Genomic DNA, 24830 nt, shown 5'->3' with positions numbered 1-24830 from the left:
TGCCCCGACAACGTAACCCAGCCAAAGTTAACTGTTTACCAGTCAAAGACTGTCACTACCCCGGTGGCCTTTGTCAAAACTATTCAGGGTGTCGGTCTACAACATCAGTGAGCATGATTAAATCAATGTTTGTTTCAACTTCACACATTTAGGTTAGTATTTTGGGTATGAAGCGTGTCAATGCTAGACTCGTAGCAATGGACATGAATCTGCCGTCACCTTCTAGCATGACTGTGACTGACTGTTTGGTCAAATAAAGAACGAGAGTTGTCGCTTAGCCACCTATCCTATTATTATCCTGTGCCTTTTTTTCTGTTTTCGAAACTGAAAATTTTCGCTTCAGGGATTGTGATGAACCCTCGTGTCAAACATATTAATTGACTTGTAGATTGCAAACTTCACATAAATATGAAGAATCTAAAAAAAATGTGTGAATCTAGGAAAAAAAAAATCTCGGGCCAGTCCGGGTCAATTTTGATCTTGAGTGAATTCAATCAGAGCAAAGCAAAATTCGTATCCTACTATTAAATTCAAATTTTTATACAAAAAAATCTGGAACAGTCCGGGTCATTTTTGATCTTATGTGAATTCAATCAGATCCAAGTAACATTCGTAGCCTACTTCGTAAAATTTCACAAAACTTTAAGAACACTTAATACATTTTAATAACCCCTCCCCCTTACACTGTTATTTCAATTGTTGCTTTTCACAGCAATTTAATTTCAAAAGCAGTGAAATTAAATACTTTTTTACTTTTATAAATACTTAGACGTCGGCGAGCCGCCATCAACTTTCACTGCCCTCTTGGCTATTTAATTAATTCATGACTCTCTCATTATTGTCGCATACAAAATACAGGGTGCACTTTAGCACCAAACAAGGGCTTATGTATATTGTAGTATGTATTTACAGTTATAAAATAAAAGAAAATGTGGCAAACGTGTAAGCAAGTGAGTACAATTAAAAAGGACGTATGCTGCGCCAGGGCGGCTGGGGAACATGGAAATAATGTAAACATTAGCACACCTCATAAAATATTAATAACTGAAATTGTAAACAAGCTGGAGGAACATAAAAGAAAGATGTAGACGGAAAGTGGTTAGATGAAGAAGGTTGACGATGCTCCACAAATGTGCGGGAGTTAGAGGTATTATTTCTTTGACTTGCTACAGTGTGTGAAATATTAGACTACTTTTTTTGTGGAATATACAATTTTTGGTAAAATTTCTGGTAATTTTTAGGTTATGCCGTTCTCAAACTAATGGCAACTATTGCTAAGTAGTCGAGAGCAGTGTAAAAAATTATAAAATATTCCATAACTGCATAAATATCTATACATATGATATGTATTGCCGCAAAATACCTACACCCACTGTCCGTCCGCTTTGTGTTCTTTACAATGGCTCGGAGCATTATGCCGACTGAAGATTTCATTGCAGACACGCGTCTGCAATTTGTTTTTACATTTTCTGCATGTTTCTTCCATTCAAAATGTACATAAGTATGTTTTTTTGTGGCAAAAATTTACATTCCAAACTCCACTCCAAAAAAAGAAAAGACCTGGGAGTGAGTAAAGCACGAGCAGAAATTTCGTTATTTGCTTCACAGACATTTTGAATGCGGCTGTCGGTTTTTTTAAGCATTTCATCCAGACTCACTTGTACTCCATACATACATATGTATATTTGTATGAGGTAATGTAAATTTGTATTCACTCACATGAAATATTAATTTGACTGCTGTTCTTGGTCTGTTTTGCCAAAGTTCTCGTACAACATACATATGTACATCTGCACAAACAAAGTAAACACGAATTTTCTTATTATTTTGTTGTTGCATGACGTCAGCCGGTGAAATCAGCTGTGCTCCAGCGTTCATCCTTGACGGCTTTTTGCTGTCAGACAAACATTCCAAAACATTTCGTAGCCGTCATTTGTATGACATTCGGAAACAACACGCAATTAAAGTGACTGTATGCACATATGTATTGCTTGAAATTCCTTTCGGGTGTCAGAAATAGGTGGTGCTATTGGTGAAAATGACTTTAAGAATTTGTAGTATGATGAGTTGGGCGCCTTACTGACTGTGTGAAGTTCTTATGTGGAGATTTTTATGATAGGCACATCTGCAAATACTAAAATGATTTTAAATACTAGGTCTAGTAAAAAAACAAATCTAGCAAAAATAACCTATTTAGCACATTGTTAGAATGATCCGATTTAGTTCAACTTATTGCTATTATGAAGGTAATTTCATAGAAACCCCGAGGAACAAGTGGTAATCACTTGCATTCACACTAAGATGGATGCCCTCCACCAAATTTCAGGTTGGCTGAATATGTGTGGTCTGGCGTTGCTCCAATAGAACAAAATTCTATTCCAATAGAACTGGCCGTTTCTGGACGATTGTTTCCTTCAGACGGTTCAAGTGTTGACAGTACAGGTCCTAACTAAGAGTTTGGCCGTGGGATAGTTGCTGGTAGGCGATGATTCCCTGCTAAAAACATAGAAAAACTGACTGACAATTCTAGCTTGGTCACCGTTCGATCGTTTTCACTTGATCTTTTCGTAAGTGACCCACTTTTCACCAGTAAGCGTCCACTTAAGAAATGGATCCATAGATTTAGTTCCTTTTTGTATAGAGGGTTATTTGAATGGTTCCAAACGATGTTTTGTGTGATGTTTAGCTGAACAATCGAAGTAGAGTCCTATATAACGATCGAACTCAACGATCTCCATTTACAATTGACCTTTCAGAACGTGGTGTGTCTTTTTCTTCTTCTTTATTGGCGTAGACACCGCTCACGAGGTTATAGCCGAGTTTACAACAGCGCGTCAGTCGTTCTTTTTCGCTATTTGGCGCCAGTTGAAGATTCCTAATGTAGCCAGATCCTTCTCCGCCTGGTCTTTCCAATGGAGTAGAGGTCTTCCTCTTCCTCTGTTTCCCCCCGGCGAGTACTGCGTCGAATACTTTCAGAGCGAGAGTATTTTCATTCACGGCATGACTTATCGACCGTAGATACTGTCTCTTAATTCGTTGAAGTATGTCAATGTCGTCGTATATCTCATACAGCTCATCGTTCCATCGAATACAATATTCGCCGTGGCCAAAACACGCAAAGGACCATAGATCTTCTGCAAAACCTTTCTCTCGAAAACTCGTAACGTCGACTCATTAGATGTTGTCATCGTCCATTCCTCTGCGCCATATAGCAGGACGGGAATAATGAGTAACGAATTCGATCTTTTTTCGCCGAGAGAGGCTGTTTTTTTTTGGCTAGCCATAGAATACTTGGTTTAAGACCGGATGTCGTGAGCTGCTTGAGCCATGTAAAGTAATCGTTTCTGGGCACTCCCAAGTGAATGGAGCTCAGAGGGTTTGCCTTACTTGGGTGAACTTCTACACATAGCTCCATCCTCCTTATGCCTTAGACATCAAAAATATCGGAACGGAATCAATAAAACCGTAAACCGTCTCATGGCGGATAAACACCGCTAACAGCAAGGGACCCTAAGGTTCATTCTTTGAGCTTTTCGCCTGCGATATAATTGAGTTTCATTTGTTATGAAATGTTTTTTATTGGGACATATGAAAGTTGGAAAAACGAATTTTAACAAATTTTTCCTGAAACGAAATAATTTTGTATTCTACTACGTAGGGTATTCAAGAGAACACTTCTGCCGAGAGCACCATTCAATCAGTTGACTCAAGCGCAAAGCTTCTATATCTAAATTAAGCCAATCTTACCGCCAACAATGATTGACGTGACTCGGAAGTCAAGAGTCATGCAAACATATCATAAATTATAGAAAATCCTTAATTACATGCTTAACTGTGTGTTGTTGTTGTGCGCATCTGAGGCGGGGCGTGATATTGCGCTATACTCCGGAGCGGCGAATCGAGAGGGTGGCTTGTAGTGCAAGGCATTCAATATGTGACTCAGTCAAAATATTTTCGTTAACATTGCACCGTTATTATTTTTGCTATTATAACAGTTTTTGTCTTTCTTTCCGCCTATTTTATTCGACTAATAAAAGTGAGTGTCGACCAACGCTTGGTCACGTGACTGGGATTGACAGCATTTCGGCTTGGCAAATTTATTACTCTTCAAATTTTTACTCAAATGTCTATACATATGTATATGCATACTTATGTTCATATGTACATCTATGTTTTGTATATTCTCTGTTGCCACATTTTTATGGACCCTCATTGGCGATTTACTACTACCACAACCACAATTGAAAAGGGTTATAAAAGTCGGCATAAAAGTTTAGTGGGAAATCAAATATTGTTGCGTGCAGTGCTGAGGTCAGAATGGAAAGTGACGAACTGCGATAAAATGAAATGAAAAAGTTTCTGTTATGATTTTATATAGTTTCTATTTGAAAGTCAGCACTTTTTGACATATTTATCTATCTTGTGTTATATTTTTCTCACATAGAGGTTTGCGAATTAAATATTGTTTCATATATACGAGGGTGGTGCGATATTTCAGTATATCTTTAATTTTAATCAGTGTTTTTAAAAGCAATTTTCGTACTATAGGTTAGGTTAGGTTGGATTAAATGAGCGATCCTGTTAAAAGCGTCAACAAAGAAGTCACTTGGATAGCTTAAAACGCCGGTCCTAACCTAAAACTCCCATAAATTCACCATAAAGACTCTCCTAGGTCGATAAAGCGTTTTGAGCTTTTCACAAATTTGTTGAGGTGGCTAATGTCAGGTTCGGCTAACTTTCCTTGTTCGCCAAAAGATGCCAAGATGTTTCTATATTAATCTTGCAAAAGTTGGACAGTGTCCAGTAAGACACTGCGGCAAGATGAACCTTGTTAAGAGCAAGTAGCCCAATAGATCTTCTAAGTTCTACTCTAAGTCAGAAGGACCTCGCAGTCGCAAAACAGCTAGTCATCGAAGAACGTCTTCTAAGCTCAGGCGAGGGCCATAGGTCCAGCGGCGATCCCGTTCCTCGTTTCCACTCTGATGTAAGTCTGATTAAAACTGCCTCTTTTTGCGACCGCAACAGTTTTGAAGTTTCCAACGATTCCGCTGTAACCAGGCACCCACTGTAATGAAGTAGCTTTATGATATTGATAGTCAGGGCAGACATCCCTTGACTAACTTTGAGCGCACAGTAAGCGAACTTCTGTCAATATTCGAGCAAAAAAGTCGGACCCATCTTGGTTACTACGTTAAAGCAATCTAAGCAGATGTTAAGTTGTCTTCAGTCGCATTATTGGCCTTCTTTTTTTTTCAACCCTGAAGTAATTTGGATAAATGCTGCCAAGCTGGAAGTCCTTGGCAGGTAAAAATCCGAGTCTAAGCCGGTTCCGATTTCGTAGCCACGACTGTCATGGAAACGGACGTATCTTAAAAGGACCACTGGTCGAGTTCCTCCAAATGATCTTGTTAAGGCAGTCGTTATCAAAACTGTAAAAATCTCTGTTTCCGCTGATTCTGGTTAAATGAAGACACTTCCAAATAATCAGCTTCAAATAATTGAATATCAGTCTCAGAGAATTGTCTTTTTTCCAAAAAACTATATACGATTTCAAAAACCTAACTTATACAACTGCCCTAGTATGGGAGAAATGTAGTTATATACGGTATATAGTATTTACACTAAAACCGCCACCATTGTTGCATTCGCTGGCGTGTGGCAATGTGGTTAGCAGCAGCGAACTGGAAATTCCCCCGGCGTACTTGCGCGCTCCTTCAACACCCAATTATTTTACTTGCATACAACAACATACATATACACGAACGGCGACCACCAAGCAATTCATTAAATTTCAACAACAATATTATTCCAGCCAAAGTTCGTACGCTACCACTGGTCTAGTCTGTTCAAAGTCTGTCCGTCAGCGCGCGCCATGCGTCAGCTAATCCGTGAACCATGAAGCTTTCGCTTGCAACACAATGCTTTGCTTCCGATTGGGGAGCACTGGGAATATGGAACGACTGCATGCATTACATATCTACATAAGTGTATGGTATATATCGCCTATTTTGCTTGCATGATGTACGTAAATAAATAAAAATGGCACTGGCGTCTGCGGGCTGCGTTAATCTCGTTATATCGGAACAAATTATGCACGCACCAAAATTAAGCGCTAAACCTAGTCTATTTAAGGGCGCTCGATGATCGTCCGTCAGTTGGTTAGCGCCGTGGATTCTTGCTTGTCGCCGATATATGTATGTACATACATACATATGTTCATACTTTCAAATGTTTTATATACTCGTGTGATAAATATTTTATATACATACATACATATGTATGTATATGTACCACATAATTATTCTATGTATGTACGTAAATATGTCTGCGAACTTGCTTGTCTTTCTTTCTGTTCTCTTTTTTGTTTTTGTGTCACTCAATTTTGTTTTATTTTTATATTCACTTCTTCCGCCAGATATTCATTTCTCAATGGTGGTGTGCTGTAACGCGTGTCGCGTGTCAATTTGCATTCTCTTCTCCCTTTGGATTTAGATTTGTTCCTTACTCATTCAACATTGATCGCCATTGTTATTTTATAAAGCTTAAACTTGAACTTTATGGCTGCACCTAATGATACTTTCAATTGAAATAAAAATATTCACTCAGACAATGGCCGATATATTAGCATTATATTCCCAAACAGTCAATAAACTAGATTACATTATTCATAAAAAATTTGCTTAATAAATAGAAAGAGAGTGAAAAATTGTGCAAGCATTTTAGATTTTTGGACAGTTTCGACGTTATATTCATAAACCTACGTCTCTTGGGTCCTCAGCTACCTCGTCAAATAACTATTTTGCGAGTTCTAGTCGACGTCGTTTTGCAAAAGATTCAGGTCTTTTGATACGAGCATAGCACTAACACACTGCATACCTCAAACATTAACCAAAATATGTTGTGTGGATCCATAAGAGATGTTGAGAACCTCTGCAATCTCTCTGACGGCAACATGATGATTTTCTAGCACTGAAAAGATTGACCAGGACCGTCACATAAGCAGCCATGACATCGCTAAGGAACTTAACATTGATCATCAATCTATTTAAACCATTTAAAAAAGGCTGGCTACAAAAAGAATCTCGATGTTTGGGTACCACATTAATTGTCTGTGAAAAATTTAATGGACCGAATTAATATCTGCGAATCTTTGCTGAAACGAAATGAAATCGAACCATTTCTGTAGCGAATGGTAACGGAGACAAAAAGTGGATCAAATACGACAATAATGTGCGAAAAAGATCATGGTCGGTGTGTGGTGAAGCTCGACAATTGGTCGCAAAGCCAGGATTGACGTCTCGAAAGGTTATGCTGAGTGTTTGGTGGGATTGGAAAGGAATCATACACTATGAGCTGCTCCAGCCTGGTCGAACGATTGATTCTACATTTTACTGTCAACAACTGATAAGATTGAAGCAAGCAATCGAAAAAAACGGCTTCGTCTTCCATAAGGATAACGCTAGACCACACACATCTTTGATGACTCGGCAAAAGCTGGGAGAGCTTGGCTGGGAAGTTTTGATGCATCCACCATATAGCCCTGACCTTGCATCATCGGACTACCATTTGTTTCAGTCAATGCAGAACTCCCGTAATGGAGTAAAGTTGGCTGCAAAAGAAGCCTGTGAAAATTACTTGTCGCAGTTTTTCCCGACAAAAAATAAGTTGAAATTTGATTAGAAATACAAAAAGACTTTTCCGACTACCCAATATTTACAGTGAAACATGAACAGTGGCAATAAGGAAATGGGGTACTTAGGACCTAAACTTTAAACTTGAAATTCGAGGTATCACATACCATTTTTTACTTTTTCTTAATGTTTATATCAAAAGTTAGTTTCCCAGAACTCAATCTAGCGAATACCAAAGTACGAAACCCCATACAATACAATACAATAAATATTTTTTTAGCATACTTCTGTGTGTCGAAGACATAAACCGTCGGTAGTCTTTTTCTTCACTGGGAATGTCAAAAACTCGACTAAATCACACACATGCTCTTTTGTCGCCAATATTTTTAGGTAAAACTTCCATATTTCATAGTACCTTGGTATTCCCTTTTATTTCACAGATGTCCAACTTTTCTTGATTCTTCCACTTCTATCAATAAAATAAATTTTCTAGACCGGGGTGCGTATGTTGTTGACACTAAGTTAATTTTCAAACCTATTATATATAATTACATAAGGTAGTAGAAAAGGTTCAGTATTTTATCAGTCTTCATAGTCCATTATACAAAACTTAACGGATCCATAACATTTATATAGCGGTATATACGAAAATTAATTGATTGTAGAATTAAATAAGAAGTAATTACTTTAGACTTAAATTTAAAATTCTTAGCTCAGAGACTTGCTATAGCGAATCTTCCCATAAAGGGACGACCAGAATTTAAACGCAGCGCTATCTATCGTTAAATACTTTTTATGATACATACGCTTTTTCATACAAGCTGTGGGATTAAGTTATTCTATATTTCTATAAGCTCCTACAAGTTTAAGACATAGTTATGTAATACCTGAAGTCACACCTTCCTTGGAATTTACATAGTTGCATTTTACTTTTATGACACTTTAAAAAACATTCGTGCGGCAAACTTTGTAGCGCTTTCCATTCCACTGCCTTAGATGGAAATTTAAGTTTCGTTGACCTATCACCCCAAGAGACATCGCCGGGCTACACGCAACTTGAGCATTTTCACAAATACGAGTAAACAAACAAGCAAGCAACCGAGCTCTTCATCCCTCTGTAGTGTCCTTTGAAACACACTCAAACTGACACTGAACGCCGTGGTCTGATGACTCATAGTCACGAAATCCCAGCCATTGGGATGTGGGCAAACAGTGCAGTTTAAAAAGAGGAGAACAGCGCTTGGAGGGGTTGATAGTAAATAAGAGCAAAGCGGAAAGCATTTAAAGCTGCCGCCTGCTTCCAAAGTGTGACCCACACTCGCATGCACACCCAACAGATAATGCTTCTACGTTGGGTGTAGATAGTGCTGTGCTTCCGCAAAGTGGAGATGCTGAAGTGCCACCAGCAACGCAACATTTACCTGTGTGATGTCCTTTATTGCCTTGTCGAAACATATTGACGTAGTTCGCAAGCAATTTTGTGTGACAATGCACTATGAAATAGGTGAGGTAACAAAAAAAGTATGGTGATGACAAACTTCTTTCCGAGATGTGTCGGTATGTGTGAAAAAATTGTTTCGAATTTCAATGACATTTCGTTTATTGTCATTGCTCTTCTTGTCCTGTCTGCAAGACCACTGTTTGCACTTGTCGCTGCCAGAGTTCGTAGTGCCCATTTTCGTCGGCATAGTAAATGGAGCCAAACTAATAGCAAATAAAGAAACAAAGGGACCATTTTATAGATATTCATAGAAATTGAAGAAAAGAAATGCAAACAAACAAAATGACAAAAGGAAGACAACTTATGACAACAATAGGCCGTGACAGTACGACAATCGACAATAGCGGTAATGGAAAAGTCGGATAAAAATGTTGTATGCAGTAGGTATTGTAGTTTCTGCAGGCTCCATATGTGGTTGTTTTAAAAAATTTAAAGGATAAACTTTGCGTGTCCCTTAGGTATGCGCTTTTTGTGAGGCTAAAGTTGACTCACTTGTATGTACTTTATATTATGCATACACCCATCTCTCTGCTTCTCTGTTGTCCGCAGGGGCTTAAATAAGTGCATTATGCCTGCTTGCTTGCTTGAACCTTAACCTGAAACTGAAAAAATAAAGTAAAAATATGCATAGTTGATTGCATTTTGATGATCTTCATAAAAGTAACCACACGGATATTTTTATGCGCTGGATAGGGTATATTAGGTTTGTCACGAACTTTGTGAGACCCAGAAGGAAACATGGGAGACGCGTTACCAGCTGAGTCGATTTAGTCATTTCCGTCTGTCGGTCCGTATAATATAATATCCTCTGGGTACCCGGTCATATAGGAATTGAAGGAAATGAAAAGGCCCACGCAGGGGAAGCTGAAGATACAATTCCCACAAGCTGCCGCTGGCCACTCATCTCCTTCAAAGAATGTTTGAAGCAATGGGCCCTAGAGAAAAACTTCAGATCTTGGGAGACAAGGAACACAGGTCATACCACAAAGTTACTTTGGTGTTGTGTGAACCTAATTCCTAATTCTGGGCTAAAGGGAACCTAATATCATGGTAGGGTTGCATGGTGGACAGACCAAAAAGGTTCAACTTCTAAGCAAAATGTTGTAGGGGTCATCACAGGGCACCTACCCTTAATATTCCATCTTCAGAAAATGGGGAAAAATGGATTCGGCGGAATGCAGAGCATGCACTGAGGATTTAGAGTCGCTGGAATATGGAATATTATCTTTGCAAATGCCCAGTCTTCAGCCGTATTAGACGGGTCATAATCCACGGCTTCCAATGCTTCAACTTAAGAGATATTGCGCAACTGAGTTGAAAAAAAGTCAAGGTTTACCATAATTTGGTTGACACCCGGGAGCACATTGGCCCTAATGATAGCCTAAGTGCATTCGCTTCTGGTTTCCTTTTCAACCAACCATTTAATTTTGTTTTTGGAAATCCCGTAAAACACCGGCTACCTTCTAAAGATATACATAGTCTTTCAAATAACATTTCAACCACAGAACACTTGTTTGGATATTAACTCTCTCGAAATCGAATAAGTAGTGCTATCAAATCAAAATATGAAAATTGATAGAAAATTCGAATGACAACCATACAACAGTTTAAAAGAAAAATCCTTGGTTAAAAGTTAAAAAAAAACAACCTACAACATGGTTTTTCGTATCCCCCGTATCGAATCGGCGGGCTACTCGTACCAAGTGTGCGCTGCGCCCAGCCGTTGCATGTCTGTTTGCAGTTCGTGTCAACGACGTTTGTTCCATAGCACTGGCAACGTAGTTACTTTTCCCTGCTGTGCTATGTTCCCTCGGCTAGAGGGCGCCCTTGTGCACTTCATGCTGCGTCTAGCCATTTTGGCAGTTGTTTGCCCATTTTATTATATTGTCTGTGTATATATAGATGGTTCTTCCGGCTAGCCCGCTTCTTTTGCTAGCAACTGCTTTCGTTGTCCTTGCTGGCTTTTGTTGCATGCCACAAATGTCATTTCACATGAGTGTTTCATAAGTTTTCATTTCGTGTTACAATTTTTTTCGTTCGACTCCATAGTGTGGCTTGGTGCATTGCCCTCTACAATGCGGTAAATAATTTTTCTTTCAGCTTCTGTTTTATTTTTATTTTTCGTGAATATTCTACCTTAGGTGGGTGCACATAAAGAGGCATGTCGTGTTACTTGGTCGTTAAGAGTGGGTAACCTATAAATTGATAACAAATGATGTTGAAATTTACGGCTTGTGTCATAACCCTTGCTTTGTTTTGTGTTCCCCTCAAAAGGTTAGCAAAGGAAAATTATGCACAATTTGTTTAGGTTTGTTTCTATAAGCTATGTAAGCGTTTCCTGTAGAACCTTTGCAGTAATGCTTTCACTTTTTTCAACACCAAATTAGCCACTAGCCGAAATGTCTTTGCTTGCAGTGAGGCGCACGTTATTTGTATATTCAAAGTAGTTAACCTCAATTTTGTTGTAAATGATGTAATATTTATTTTCGCCCACTTATCACTGTGACAAAGTGCTTTGGGTGTGTTTGTAGTTTGGCACATTCATCATTATGCTTTTGCTTAACGCCAGCCTAACCTAAATTTTCCAACGTCGCTTAGCTGTCCTATTCATTTTGTCAAACTAGAAAAAAAAGTTTTCAACTCATTTTCACTGCAGAGGTGCTTCACCTTTTTGAACTGTCAATGGATTATAAAATGCAACACTGTAGGGAAATGACATCAGCTAAAACGTACTAATTACAGTCACTCACTCACCCCTCAACCACGCGCACACAGTAATCCGGCGAGCGAGCAGCGGTCCTGTCAATCCTTCTCAGCGCCATTGTCTCGCAAATAATAGTGACATTTTGTATTTCTCAAACTCGCGTGTCGTGGTCGTGGAAAAAAAAAATAAAGTAAAAATGAATTATGCAAATGTATTTACCAACTAGACCGCCTAGACTTGAGTCATCAGCGTGCTCGTAGCGCACCGCTAAGCTCCTTGCAACTTCCAGGAAGCGCCGCCGTCGGGTGATTACGGTAACTGAAAAGCACCGACAATATTTGCACAAAATGTCAAGCGCTTGCGGCGAGCGGGCGAGCAGGGCGACTTGCTTGTGCAAACATATGCTACTGAAAGCGGGCAATTTGGGTGTGTTTGGCGCCAGTTTGGACAATATGAATGGCGGCTTAGCAACTGCGACGTGCAGGTGTAGTGAAAAATGTAGATTATTTCGCATGTAAAAAGGGTGAGCAGCAAAGTGTTAACAGTCTGCTGGAGTGAAAAGTGGGAAAAATGTTTATTGTGTGGCACACTTTATGGTCGTGCAACCCCAGACAATTGTGTGTGCACCAACACACACACACATTTGGGCATAGGCACTTTCGTGGCTTGGCTACATTGTATGCTGATATCATAACTATTAGTGCACTAAGTGCAATTTAGTGTGCTGTGGCCCGCATTCTCTATCACTGTAACCTCTTTAGCCTTTCCTTTAAGCGTACTAGCATATAAACATAAAGCTATATGAGACTTAATGGCATTAAAGTAATGTTCAAATTGGTGTTAAAATCTTCATTTGCATTTTAATAGACGCTGTTGTGCATAAATTGTTGTATTTGTATGCCGCATTGTCTTTGTTCGCTCGCTTGTTTTGGCCACTATGGCGGAAGCATAACTTGCACAATGTGCTACATTTAGTACATATACTTTGATCCTTTGGACATTAAGTTATGGTGCATGAGTGTCTAAATGTGTTTTCTTTTTAAATGAAGTTAAACAATATGTATACTCAACTGTATTTTAAGTGCATTAGTAATAATTGTGTGATATGCCATCTAATTAAAATTAGTAAAAAACGACATTTTCACCTATTTTAATACAGTCTCGGCTGGGATGGCCTGCAGTCTCTTCAGCGAATTCTGATTTTTTCGGTTTCAGCTAATTTTTGGAGTGCCATCCCTGCTTGTTTTATAGTTTCGGCGTCAGATTCATGAAGCCAAGTCTCGTCATCAATAATGATATGTTTCTCGAATGTAAGGTTCTCAACTACGTTATCAGACATCTCTTTTGCGACCTATTTTCGACGTTGTGTTTGCAAAAAAATCAGGTCTCTTGGTACGAGTACATTAACCAAAGTGGTTGACTCGATCCATAATAATGCCAACATGATATCTCTAATGCCAAGATGACGATTTTTAAGCTATGTTTCCTTAACATTTTCGATGTTCTCGTCATTAACAGAGCTGGATGGAAAAATCGTATGATGTATGTTTTCAATAAATTCTCAACCTTCATTGAATGTTTTGTCCCACTTAAATACTTGTGTTCGAGACAATGTAGATTCATTCATTTTCAACAATTTCGTAGCCGTGATTTCGTTGGAAACACAAAATTTCAAGCAAGCTCATTAAATTTTTTCCATTTTTATTTTCAAGTGTATTTTTTCCATCTTTAGTTTCGTCGATGCAATTCGAGGCTCAATTGAGTCGACTGCCACCATTTGGTGTATATTATCGATTACTATCAGTCCTCGTTATAGTATGTAGAAAAGTAAACAGGGAACTGATCTTCAGTTGCATATCTTTAAAGAAAATACGTATAATGCTACGAAATACTTTGAACAGTGCTTCCCAAAACTCTGAACTCAAAATTGTTATCTGCGTTTTCAAGTACAATGGTCTCAGTAGCCTTCCAAAAAGTAAAATCCTGTTATAGTATCCAACGCAAGCATAGCAGCAACTATAATTCAGTACCCTAACGCAATAAGAAAGTTATTTGTATATGTATTATTCCGCCGCGACTGTATTCGGTAGAGACGTTCCTAGCTAACGAACGAGTGGCTGTTGTCTCCGAGCACCTGGAGAGTGAGGACAAACATTTTAACGCAAAATGTATCTGTGAGTGGTGCCAACCGAAAATGCAGCGTTCGTTAGAGCAGAAGTACGCGATTAAATTCTGTGTGAAACTCGGTAAATCTGCAACAGAGACTTTTGATATGATCAAGCAGGCTTACCCAGATGTTGCTTTAGCAATAAGTGGTGTGTTTCGGCATCTCCTCCCCCAAAAAAGAGAAGAATGAGCAAATCCAAAGTGAGAATGATGCTCATTGTCTTTTTTGACATCAAAGGCATCGTTCACCATGAATTTGTTCCTCCTGAACAAACCGTCAACGCCAAGTTTTACGGAGAAGTCCTCAAGAGACTGAAACGAAGGGCCAATCGGGTCCAACAAGACATCCCAGCCGATTGGAAGTTGCACCACGACAACGCTCCGACTCACACCGCCTTTCTTGTGAACAGCTACCTAACCAAGGCCGACCCTCCAACGCTTCCGCAGCCGCCCTACACCCCAGATGTAGCCCCTCCGGACTTTTTTGCCTTGCCTGAAAAGGCCGATGAAAGTTATGCATTTTGGGACGACAGAGGAGATTCAAGCAGCATGCACGTCGGCTCTCAAGGATATTCCGGAGAATGCCTTCCGTGACGCTTGGAATCGCGCTGGCAGCTCTGCATCGGCGCAGAAAGAGCCTATTCTGAAAGTTTTTAAAGAATTCAATAAATTTTTTATATCGACTCAGTCCTATTACTTACCGGACAAACCCTGTAAAAATGAATGTTTGCCTGTATGTCTTTTACAGAATCGTAAACTATGCATTTAATAGCTCCCTCTTCATCATTCCTCGTCAGATTCGTTAGCTAGCAATGCCGCTGGCTAACTGTGTATATGGTAGGCTTTTGTATCCTTCCGTAGATATTCAGTAGAACACAGTCCTTCTCTATACTTAGCACTTACGCTTGGAAGATGCCAGCTGAGTTTGGTAGATGGAGGGAGAGAGAGAGAGAGAGAGAGAGATATCAAGATTCTCGGAGTATACACATGCCCCTACTCCGCATTCCATTTTGTACCTGATGGTATATATTATTCTCTTCCCTTACTAAACCCTTTCTCTTCACGTCTAGGGGGTATTACCTATTCTCTTATGGTAGTAACAATTGAAACCCGATCTTGGTAGGATATGCTCTGATCTATTTAGATTTGTTTAGAACTAGTTCCGAATATCGCTATGTCTATAAATTTTCTCTTTTCCAATTACCTATCTCCTCAATAGTAGATGTTTATCTGTTCAATATGGATTTATTAAAACTTCGAAACAGTTCGCCATCGTTGTTTTTTAGTCCTTAAGGGGTCAGTAGGGTAATCTGGCCTGTATTTTTGACATTTTTTTTTCATAGAAATTTTTATTCTACAATAGAACTTTTTTCACATATCATGAGGTATATCGTGGAGTGTATAAACAAATTTTTTCGGAATTTTTTGATGACATCTGTCGGAGAAATAGCTGGGTGAATGAGATGCGTTTTTTCACTGGCGGACACGATTTCTCATGTTTGGATCATCAGAAACACAAAAACCCAATTTATTCTTAAAAAGTACGTGAATGGTTGTCGTCCCTACTAGAATCATGAAAAAATGTTGATAAATAAAAAAATAATTAACGTTTTTTTTTTAATTTTTCCCCATGTTTTTTTACATAAATTTTGTCATAAAATTGTCAATAAATTATAAAAAATCTGTAGGGACGATAGCCAGGCGTTTTGTGAACATTAAAAAAAAATTAAGAAAATCGGTTGAGTAGTTCGACCGGAATCATGTCCGCCAGTTTAAGAAAGTGTGTTTTGAGAAAAACGCGTTTAAAGTTTGAGGTGTGCACTCCGAGCGCTCCGAACGTCAAGCGGTATCATTATTTTTGGGCCTTTTTCGAAACCTTCCAATGGTAAAGTGGGTTTCTACAATAATTCTAAGGGTATAAGGGAACAGAAAATGCAAAAAAAATAAACAAACTTTTGAAAAAAGATTTCCCTACTGACCCCTTAAAGTAATGGTCTGCTAATTCATCCAGAATAATCGGATAGACCCGTTCAAATTTTTAACTAGAGACATGCTTTGGTTTGCAATTCTATCAACGATCTTGTGATGTAGTATAAATATTTTAGTTAAACGAATGCTATGCATAATTCTTTAAAGTTAGACAATTAGACATCAATTCTATTTCTTACGAGTAGTGGTCCTCATTTAAATCTATTTCAGCTAACTAACTGTCAAACAACTTGTAGTAGTATTATTTTTTTGAAAATAAAATATATTTATACGATTTTAGCTATCTTTGTTTTGTTCTTGAAACTCCTTTTAAATTGTTGTATGTTTTTTTGGATAAATTTTCATATCTTCTCTAAGGTTTACAAATTGTCATTTTAAGTTTTCATAAAAAACCCGTTGCCCCGCATTTCGTGCTTCAAATACAGCATAAGCTAGAATAGCCGCAACCACAAATTGCTCACTATAAGCGTCAGCCTGCTAAAAAGGTGTGGCCGCTAGTCATCACAAACACTCGCTCACTTTGACTCATTCGCTTTTAATTAATTAATTTAAATGATGAATTGTGTTGCATTAACCAAATGCTTATGGCAGCATTAAGACAACATCATCACGAGTGTTCCTGCCTTTTAGTACTTAATTCGTTGTTGTTGCAGAATTTTGCATAACCATAAAAAGTTATGACAAGCCCAGAGAAATAAGTTTCCTTAATATTCGTACTAAGTGGTAGTGTAGTACATTTGTATGTTTGTTTGTGTGTATGTACATGTATGTATCCATATCAGACACAGCTGGCATGTTTTGCGGCCTTTCACATCTGTTTATCTGTTTTGCTTTTCAGGTTTATTATACCTAGTGACTTTTATAGTTTATCTTTTACATTTGCATTTTTAGTTTTTTTTTATATAATTTTTTTTTATCCCGCAATTCTTTTTGCTCGCCAGTGCAATTAATAAAATAAGTAGAATATTTAGTCCATGCTCATTTGTCTGATTGCCTGCATGATTACGACGCGCTTACTTTAATTCTTTCCATTTCTTCCTTTCCTCTTCAATCTGTCTGACGGCTCATTAATTTACTCAAATAAGCAAAATTTATTTAAAGCCTCACTTGAACTCACGTTAATTCTTTGATTGCCTGCGCCGACAGATCGACAATTTTCCCAGCGAATTCGAGGCGGAAGCGGAATGCGAAGCGAAAAGATTATAGTTTTTAAATAGTTCTGTTGGCTCAACAGTTTTTATGGGCTGCAATAAAGATTTTGACGTTTTGACGACTCTTTTTTTTTGTGAACACAGAGACATTCGATTTGTCGCTCTTCTTGGTTACATCACTTTCCGACCATCTCAGGCGGTGTAGGAATGATTTTGGTACATATGTTTGCCTTGAGCTCGTTTAAGATCCGATAAGGGTACATTTCGCTTTTCAAAAGATGCCATAAAAATTAGTTAAATCCGCAGATTTGGGTAGTCAATAAATGTCAGCTCTATTTGATTTCGGAGGACAGGAAATTCTTGTCGCAGAAACTGAACTGAAAGTCTCAGTGTGAAATAACGCATCGCCTTGTTGAAACCAATAATTGTCAAGAGCTTTTTCGTTTATTTTCAGACTTCGAAATTTCTTGATATCTACGGATATTTCCATCGATTGTTTCGTTTTTGTTTAAAAAAAATATGAATTCGCTTTCGAATTCGAATCTCTCACCAGCTTTCATGTAAAGTACCGCTATCTTTTCGGTAACCAATACTTCTGTAGCACTTAGGAATACCATGAAACATCTCTCCCACTAATCATCTGCCAATTTAGAAGGCATTCATTTCATTTGCGTAAAGTATGCATGATTCTAAAACTCAATTACGAAAGTAAACTCATTCTTATTTAGATAGTTGTGTATGCGATGGTGTCTCTTACGCAATTTATATTTACACATGTGTGTTCTTGACTTTTTAGTGACCTTTTTCGACCTGCCCTTTTGTTGTCATATCGTTTTCAATTCCAACTGTATGTGGTTTAATTGTTAGCTCAAATAAATATGTAACTTAAATCGCACATCAAATAACTATGTACGCGCATTCTTACAGGCCGTTGGAGCACGTTTTACATATAGTTGACATTTCCAAGTGCTTTGTCCTTGCCACATTATCAATTAGCAAAGCGTAAATAGTTCTCAACAATTAATGAAGGCTTGGATCGAAATTCATGCGTAAATGATTTTTACAACCTGACTCAATTAAGACTAATGGAATGCTACCATGACAGTTGCGGCTACGTAACCTCGAAATTATTTGTGGTATCCATTTTCTCTTGCCGAAATAAACTCGCCCAGATAATATTCCACCCTTTCTTTAGAGGAATTCAGGGTACAATAGCTAATGTTATGTCAATATTATACTATGTTAGTTCAATTAGCACAGGCAATTAAGCTCTTTGTAAGATTCTGTCAAAGGGTGCATTGTTCATTCACAAATAAAAAGGTTTCTATAGAAGAATTTGATTTTGATCGGTCAATTTGTATGGCAGCTTTATGCTATAGTGGTCGGATCTGAATATTTTTAGAAATTGTATTGTGGCCTTAATCAATTATGCCAGCCAAATATCGAGAAAATATCTCGTCAAATATAGAAATATTCTATACAAACACTTGATTCCGATCGGCTGAGCGGCCACGATAATCAGCCGATTTTTCGTCTGTTTCCGAGTCGTAAGCATAGATGAAAGACTTATCGCCAGTAATAATACATTTCATGACATCCTGGTAGTCGGAAAGCATTGTTTCACAGACGTTAAAAAAAAAATATTTCGACAAATGAATTTTCAAGCAAAATTTAAATTAAAAAGTCTTACTATTTTTTAGAGGGTAAATGTGATCCGATATTGACAGTTCCGACAAATGATCAGCTTTTTAGGGAGAAAAACGTCTTCAAAATTTCAGATCGATATTTCAAAAACTGAGAGCTTAGTAGTTGGCGTCATTTTAACATATACATATATATTTATAGGCTCTCCGATGATTTCTTCTGAGTGGTTCAAACTTCGTGGCAACTCAATTTTGAGACCTTCACTTTTTATTTTTAGAACCGATAATTTCTTCTACTTTTCTACTGAACAAATTTCACTGTTTTTATCAGGTATGACATACTAATTGCCTAGCAATGAAGTAACAATTAGTTACCATTTACCAAAGAAATATTTTATAGAACAAATGATTTCTTTAATAATACAGTAGTACAATCTTTAACCATCTTCCTAAAATTTAGTATCGAAGAAGTCATAATCCGTGTTCGCTAACCAAAACAGACGATGATCTTAAGACTTCCATTCTTAAAATTAATATTACCTGCTTAACTCGTTCATTCCTAACTTACACTATGCTATATTCTTCTCCTTGCAGTTACCGATGGATCAAAAACGGCAAGAAATTCGATTGGCAAGCTTACGACAATCGCATGCTGCAACAACCCGGTCGCGGTACGCTTGTCATCACATCACCCAAGGATGAAGATATGGGTCAGTACCAGTGTTTCGCTGAAAACGAATTCGGTACAGCCACCTCGAACTCCGTGTTTGTACGCAAAGCGGAATTGAATGCATTTAAGGATGAAGTGGCGAAAACAATCGAAACCAATGAGGGTGAACCTTTCTCGCTTAGTTGCGAAGCACCCGATGGTTGGCCCAAACCCATTGTAAACTGGCTGATACAGCATTCCTTGGAAGGCACTATTAAATCGATCAACAACTCACGCATGACACTGGATCCCGAGGGAACACTTTGGTTCTCGAATGTGACACGTGAAGATGCTTCCGATGATTTCTTCTATGCCTGTTCAGCTACATCAGTGTTCCGTAATGAGTACAAAATTGGCAATAAAGTCTTATTGGATGTGAAACAGACCGGTATCAGCGCTGCACTGAACAAACAACAACCGAAACGACAATATGTGACGCGTAAGAATGAAGTTGCATTGCGTGGCAAACGTGTCGAGCTTTATTGTATTTTCGGTGGCACACCACTTCCGCAAACGGTCTGGTCTAAAAATGGTGCGCCCATAGAATGGAGTGATAGAATCACGCAAGGTCATTACGGTAAGTCGCTGGTCATCAGACAGGCGAATTTCGAGGATGAAGGTTCCTACACATGTGACGTTTCAAACGGTGTCGGTAATGCCCAATCGTATTCGATCAATCTGAAGATTTTGGCCACACCTTACTTCACCAAAGAACCAGAGGTACAAAACGCGGCCGAAGATGAAGAAGTCATATTCGAATGCGCAGCTGCTGGTAATCCCGAGCCCACAATTCAATGGATCCACAATGGCAAACCGATTGCACAATCAGCACCCAATCCACGTCGTACGGTACAAAGTAATCGTATTATCATTCGCGATCTTGTTAAGGCCGATACTGGTAACTATGGTTGTAACGCAACCAATTCGCTTGGCTACGTCTACAAAGATGTGTACCTGAATGTGCTGGCACTGCCGCCTGAGATACAGGAAGCGCCACGTAAGGAAGCCACTGTCGATGGTAAGAATGTCACATTACGTTGCCGTGTGTTTGGTGCACCCAAACCCCAAGTGAAATGGATACATAATCATCAAGAATTGACTGGTGGACGATACAACACTTTGCCATCGGGTGACCTGGAGATCCAAGAAGTTGCGTTTAGTGATGAGGGTGACTACACGTGTTACGCGACCAATAAATTCGGCAGCATATCTGCGAATGGCACATTGTTGGTAATGAAGCGCACAAGCATTATTCATGAGCCACAGAATTACGAAGTAGCTGCTGGCAAATCGGCGACGTTCCGTTGTAATGAAGAGCACGATGAAAAACTTGATCTAGTAATTGAGTGGTGGAAGGATGGTCAAGCTATTGATTTCGAATCGGAGGCACGTTTCATGAAGACCAACGACAATTCACTGACCATACCAAAGACCGTTGAATTGGATTCTGGCGAGTACACATGCGTGGCACGCACCGAATTGGACGAGGCATCGGCTAAAGCCAATCTCATTGTGCAAGATGTACCCAATGCGCCGCGTTTAGTCGGCATCGTGTGTATGGCTAATAGGATTAGAGTCACTTGGGAACCGCAGGGTGACAATCGCTCACCGATTCTATACTACACCATCGAATTCAACACTTCGTTCACACCCGATTCGTGGGATATCTCATACGATAAAGTACCATCCACTGAAACCGCATTTGTGGTTGATTTAACGCCTTGGTCCAACTACACGTTCCGAGTAAAAGCCTTCAACAAAATTGGTCCCTCACCGCCATCGGATCACAGTGAGTTTTGTACCACACCACCAGATGTGCCCTACAAGAATCCAGATAACGTACAAGGCATGGGTACCGAACCAAATAACTTGGTAATTTCTTGGACTCCAATGCCGGAGATTGATCACAATGCGCCAGACTTCCACTACCGTGTCTCTTGGAAACGTGATATACCAGCTGCCTCATGGGAGAGTAAAGACATATATGATTGGCAGCAGAACAATTTGGTAATACCAGATCAACCAACCTATGTACCCTACCTAATCAAAGTAGTTGCTATAAATAAACACGGCGAAGCGAATGTTGCGCCTACAGAGGTTGTCGGTTATTCGGGCGAAGATCGTAAGTATATAGTATTTTGAATTAACTGCTTATAATAATTTGGTTTTGGTTATATGCACAATATTTACTTTGATTTAAAGGTCCTTTGGAAGCTCCCACCAACTTCAGTATGGTCCAGGTAACCGCTGCCACCACTGCCATGTTGCGCTGGAATCACGTAAGTCCCGAATCGGTACGTGGTCGCTTCAAGGGTTACAAGATTCAAACATGGACCGAGAAGGAGGGTGAGGAAGCGCTACGCGAAATACATGTTGATGCCATCTCCGATCAGGCGCTCGTAACACAATTCAAACCCGATTCGAAGAACTTTGCACGTGTGCTTGCCTACAATGGACGTTTCAATGGCCCACCCAGTGTAGTCATCGACTTTGATACGCCCGAAGGTGTACCATCGCCAGTGCAGTCATTAGATGCTTACCCGCTGGGTTCATCCGCCTTCTGGTTGGTTTGGAAGAAACCATTGCAACCAAATGGTAAACTGACAGGCTACAAAATCTATTATGAAGAGGTTAAGGGCAGCTATGTAAGCGAGCGACGTGAACTCGATCCGCATATTAATGATCCACAGATAACGAGCGCAAAATTAGCTGGTTTGAAGGCAAACACGAAATATAGAATTTCAATAACGGCAACCACGAAAATGGGCGAAGGATCAGAGTGAGTTTGATGGCGACATACATACATACCTGTTATGAAACTACAATTTGTATATTAATTATGAATTTGTTGTTTTCCAGACACTTCATTGAGAAACGCACTCTGCCAGAAGACTCACAAATGCCTGCTGTACCTGGATTTATCGTACAACAATTAAAATCCGAGAATAATAATGCAAAATATCGCGTCAATTGGCAGCCGAGTACCGAAGGGCATGCCGGCACACACTTCTACACACAATACAGGTGAGTGATTTAATTTCATATTCTCTTTAAATAAAACAAGAAAAAAACATTAACTTCGGCTGCACCGAGTATAAAAGCGTCGAAAAGGATCTTTAACTTGATTGACCTGAATATTGCAGTCGATGGCGTCAAGATTCCGACTGTCAATAATCCTAAAATTTTAAGTGTGACTTTTGACAGTCTATGCTTTTTCACTCCCCATACGACCGCGATTATGGCCAATGTACAGAGTCGTAACAAAATCCTCTAGTCACTAGCCGGCCGCACTTTCCCCATGTGCATAACTAAGAAACGTTGTTGGCAACTTACAAAGCAATCGGCCAGCAAGTCCTTAACTACGGCGCACCAATATGGTCGCCTGGATGCAGTGAAACGCAGACGAGGAAGTTTCAGACCTGTCATAATACTGCACTCCGGACTACGACAGAATGCCTCTTGATGTCTCCTATCGAACAGCTGCTAGTGAGGCCCGTATGTTCCCAGTTAAGGAGCATAATGAACTCTTCTCCAGGCAGTTCCTGCTGGGGTGCTTTCGCAGAAATCACACTTGCAGCGGAACCGCCTCCTGGGAGTATCAAGAGGTCATTCCAATACGCCGACCGGACTTCGGACGCAACTAACTTCCGACAAGCACTAACCGCCATTCACAGTGGAGTCTGGATTGTTCTGGATACTGTAGCAGGTTAAACTCCTACTTATCCAGAATAGAGCACCACATATACAATATATGTCTTGCCTGCAATGAGTCTCCGCATGACACTGGATACCTCTTTGCATGTGCCATCAACCCCACTCATCTGGCACACCTCTTCTTTTGGTCCCGTCGAAACAGCACGTTTCTTGGGCCTTCCGTTGGATGTCGTCGACTACAACTAGGGACTAGGTACCCGCTATAACAACAACAACAACACCTTTATCTTGATTTTAATTTATCAGTACGGCACTATATCCTATAGTGGTCCGATAACGTCGATTCCGCCAAATGAGCAGCATTTTGTGGAGAAATGGACACATATTGGAACGATATCTCAAAAACTTCTAGGCAGCTATGACTACTTATTATTTTCATGAAGGAATCACTATATATTATAATATTGTTAGAAAAAGTCTCATTTGCATCGTAAATAAATATTAATCAACTGTGACACTGACATTTTGCGATTAATCTTTCTCTAACGCAGAATCAAAGGCGAGCCAAACTTCAAAACAGAAAAACCCGAATTCTCAAAAGATTACCAAGAAATCGGTGGTCTCAATCCAGATAATGTGTATGAATTCCGTGTTGTATCTGTCGATGGTGATCATGAAACGCCCAGCGAATTGCGTGAAATCGTCATTGACGGCCCCACCAAAGTGCCCAATCAGAATGTGGCGAATGCAGGCTGGTTCATTGGCATGATGCTGGCGCTGGCCTTCATCATACTACTGTTCATTATTATTTGTATCATACGACGCAATCGTGGTGGCAAATACGATGTGCATGATCGTGAATTGGCGAACGGACGTCGCGACTATCCGGATGAAGGTGGATTCCATGAATACTCACAACCGTAAGTTGAACACAATTTTGCAAACGAAGTAAGCATTTTATAAACAAAATATCGTTTTATCATACAGATTGGATAATAAGAGCGCTGGACAGCAATCGGTTCATTCGGCGAAACAGCCTGGTGTGGAGAGTGACACCGACTCGATGGCCGAATACGGAGATGGTGATACAGGTGAGTTGAATTGAGTGAAAAAAAATTGATTGAAAATTTTTCCATAAAATAAAGCCAAGACATTGTAATTTTAACGTGTTTAAGCATACATATAAAAATGCATGTGTACAAATATACATATATGTATGCGTATATATCTGTCATTCTATATATGTATGTACGTACATACATGTATGATCGTCAATTAAAACGTTATTCTCGATTAGCTCACAACTCATCACAGAAAAAATATTTAAAATTATTTATTGTATATTATTTTCGTTTTGTTTTACTTTATTTATATGTATTTGTATTCATTATTCTCCCCAACTTGTATAAAATGCGTGTGATTTTGAAAATGAGCACAACAGCAGCTGTAGTTAGAGGCGTAGCAAATAATTTACCAACTCTGCACGAACTACAAGACGAGGTTGCCAACGCAGCCGCAAACATACTTAAACATTAGCCACACTCTTATTACAATAGAATATACAAATCTAGTAAATTCTTTTGACATTATGTAAAGGTAAAAATATCAATTTTTGGTTTTTCTCCAACATAAGGTTTACTCTAAGGCATGAAGTTTCTATTATTTATTTAATTTTCGGTTGA

At 39.1% G+C, this 24830-nt stretch overlaps 1 protein-coding gene across 8 annotated transcripts in view; it reads left to right on the top strand.

The window, feature by feature from the left end:
* Nucleotides 1-24830, top strand: part of LOC126759836 (neuroglian) — a 153749-nt gene that overhangs the window by 115633 nt on the left and 13286 nt on the right. For 6 of the 8 annotated variants that reach the window (XM_050474986.1, XM_050474991.1, XM_050474987.1 and 3 more), the window contains exons 4-8: nt 19380-21616; nt 21697-22273; nt 22354-22518; nt 23700-24068; nt 24136-24239. In XM_050474986.1, the coding sequence (XP_050330943.1) occupies nt 19380-21616; nt 21697-22273; nt 22354-22518; nt 23700-24068; nt 24136-24239 (3452 nt within the window). Of the gene's footprint in view, nt 1-19379; nt 21617-21696; nt 22274-22353; nt 22519-23699; nt 24069-24135; nt 24240-24589; nt 24745-24830 lie in introns of all 8 variants that reach the window. The other 2 variants (XR_007667094.1, XR_007667093.1) reach the window with 2 other exon arrangements.

The sequence above is a fragment of the Bactrocera neohumeralis genome, chromosome 5 (genome assembly GCF_024586455.1).
Source record: "Bactrocera neohumeralis isolate Rockhampton chromosome 5, APGP_CSIRO_Bneo_wtdbg2-racon-allhic-juicebox.fasta_v2, whole genome shotgun sequence".
Lineage (NCBI taxonomy): Eukaryota > Metazoa > Arthropoda > Insecta > Diptera > Tephritidae > Bactrocera > Bactrocera neohumeralis.
Note: the sequence above shows the minus strand (reverse complement) of the source record. Positions and strands in the feature narration are given on the sequence as shown.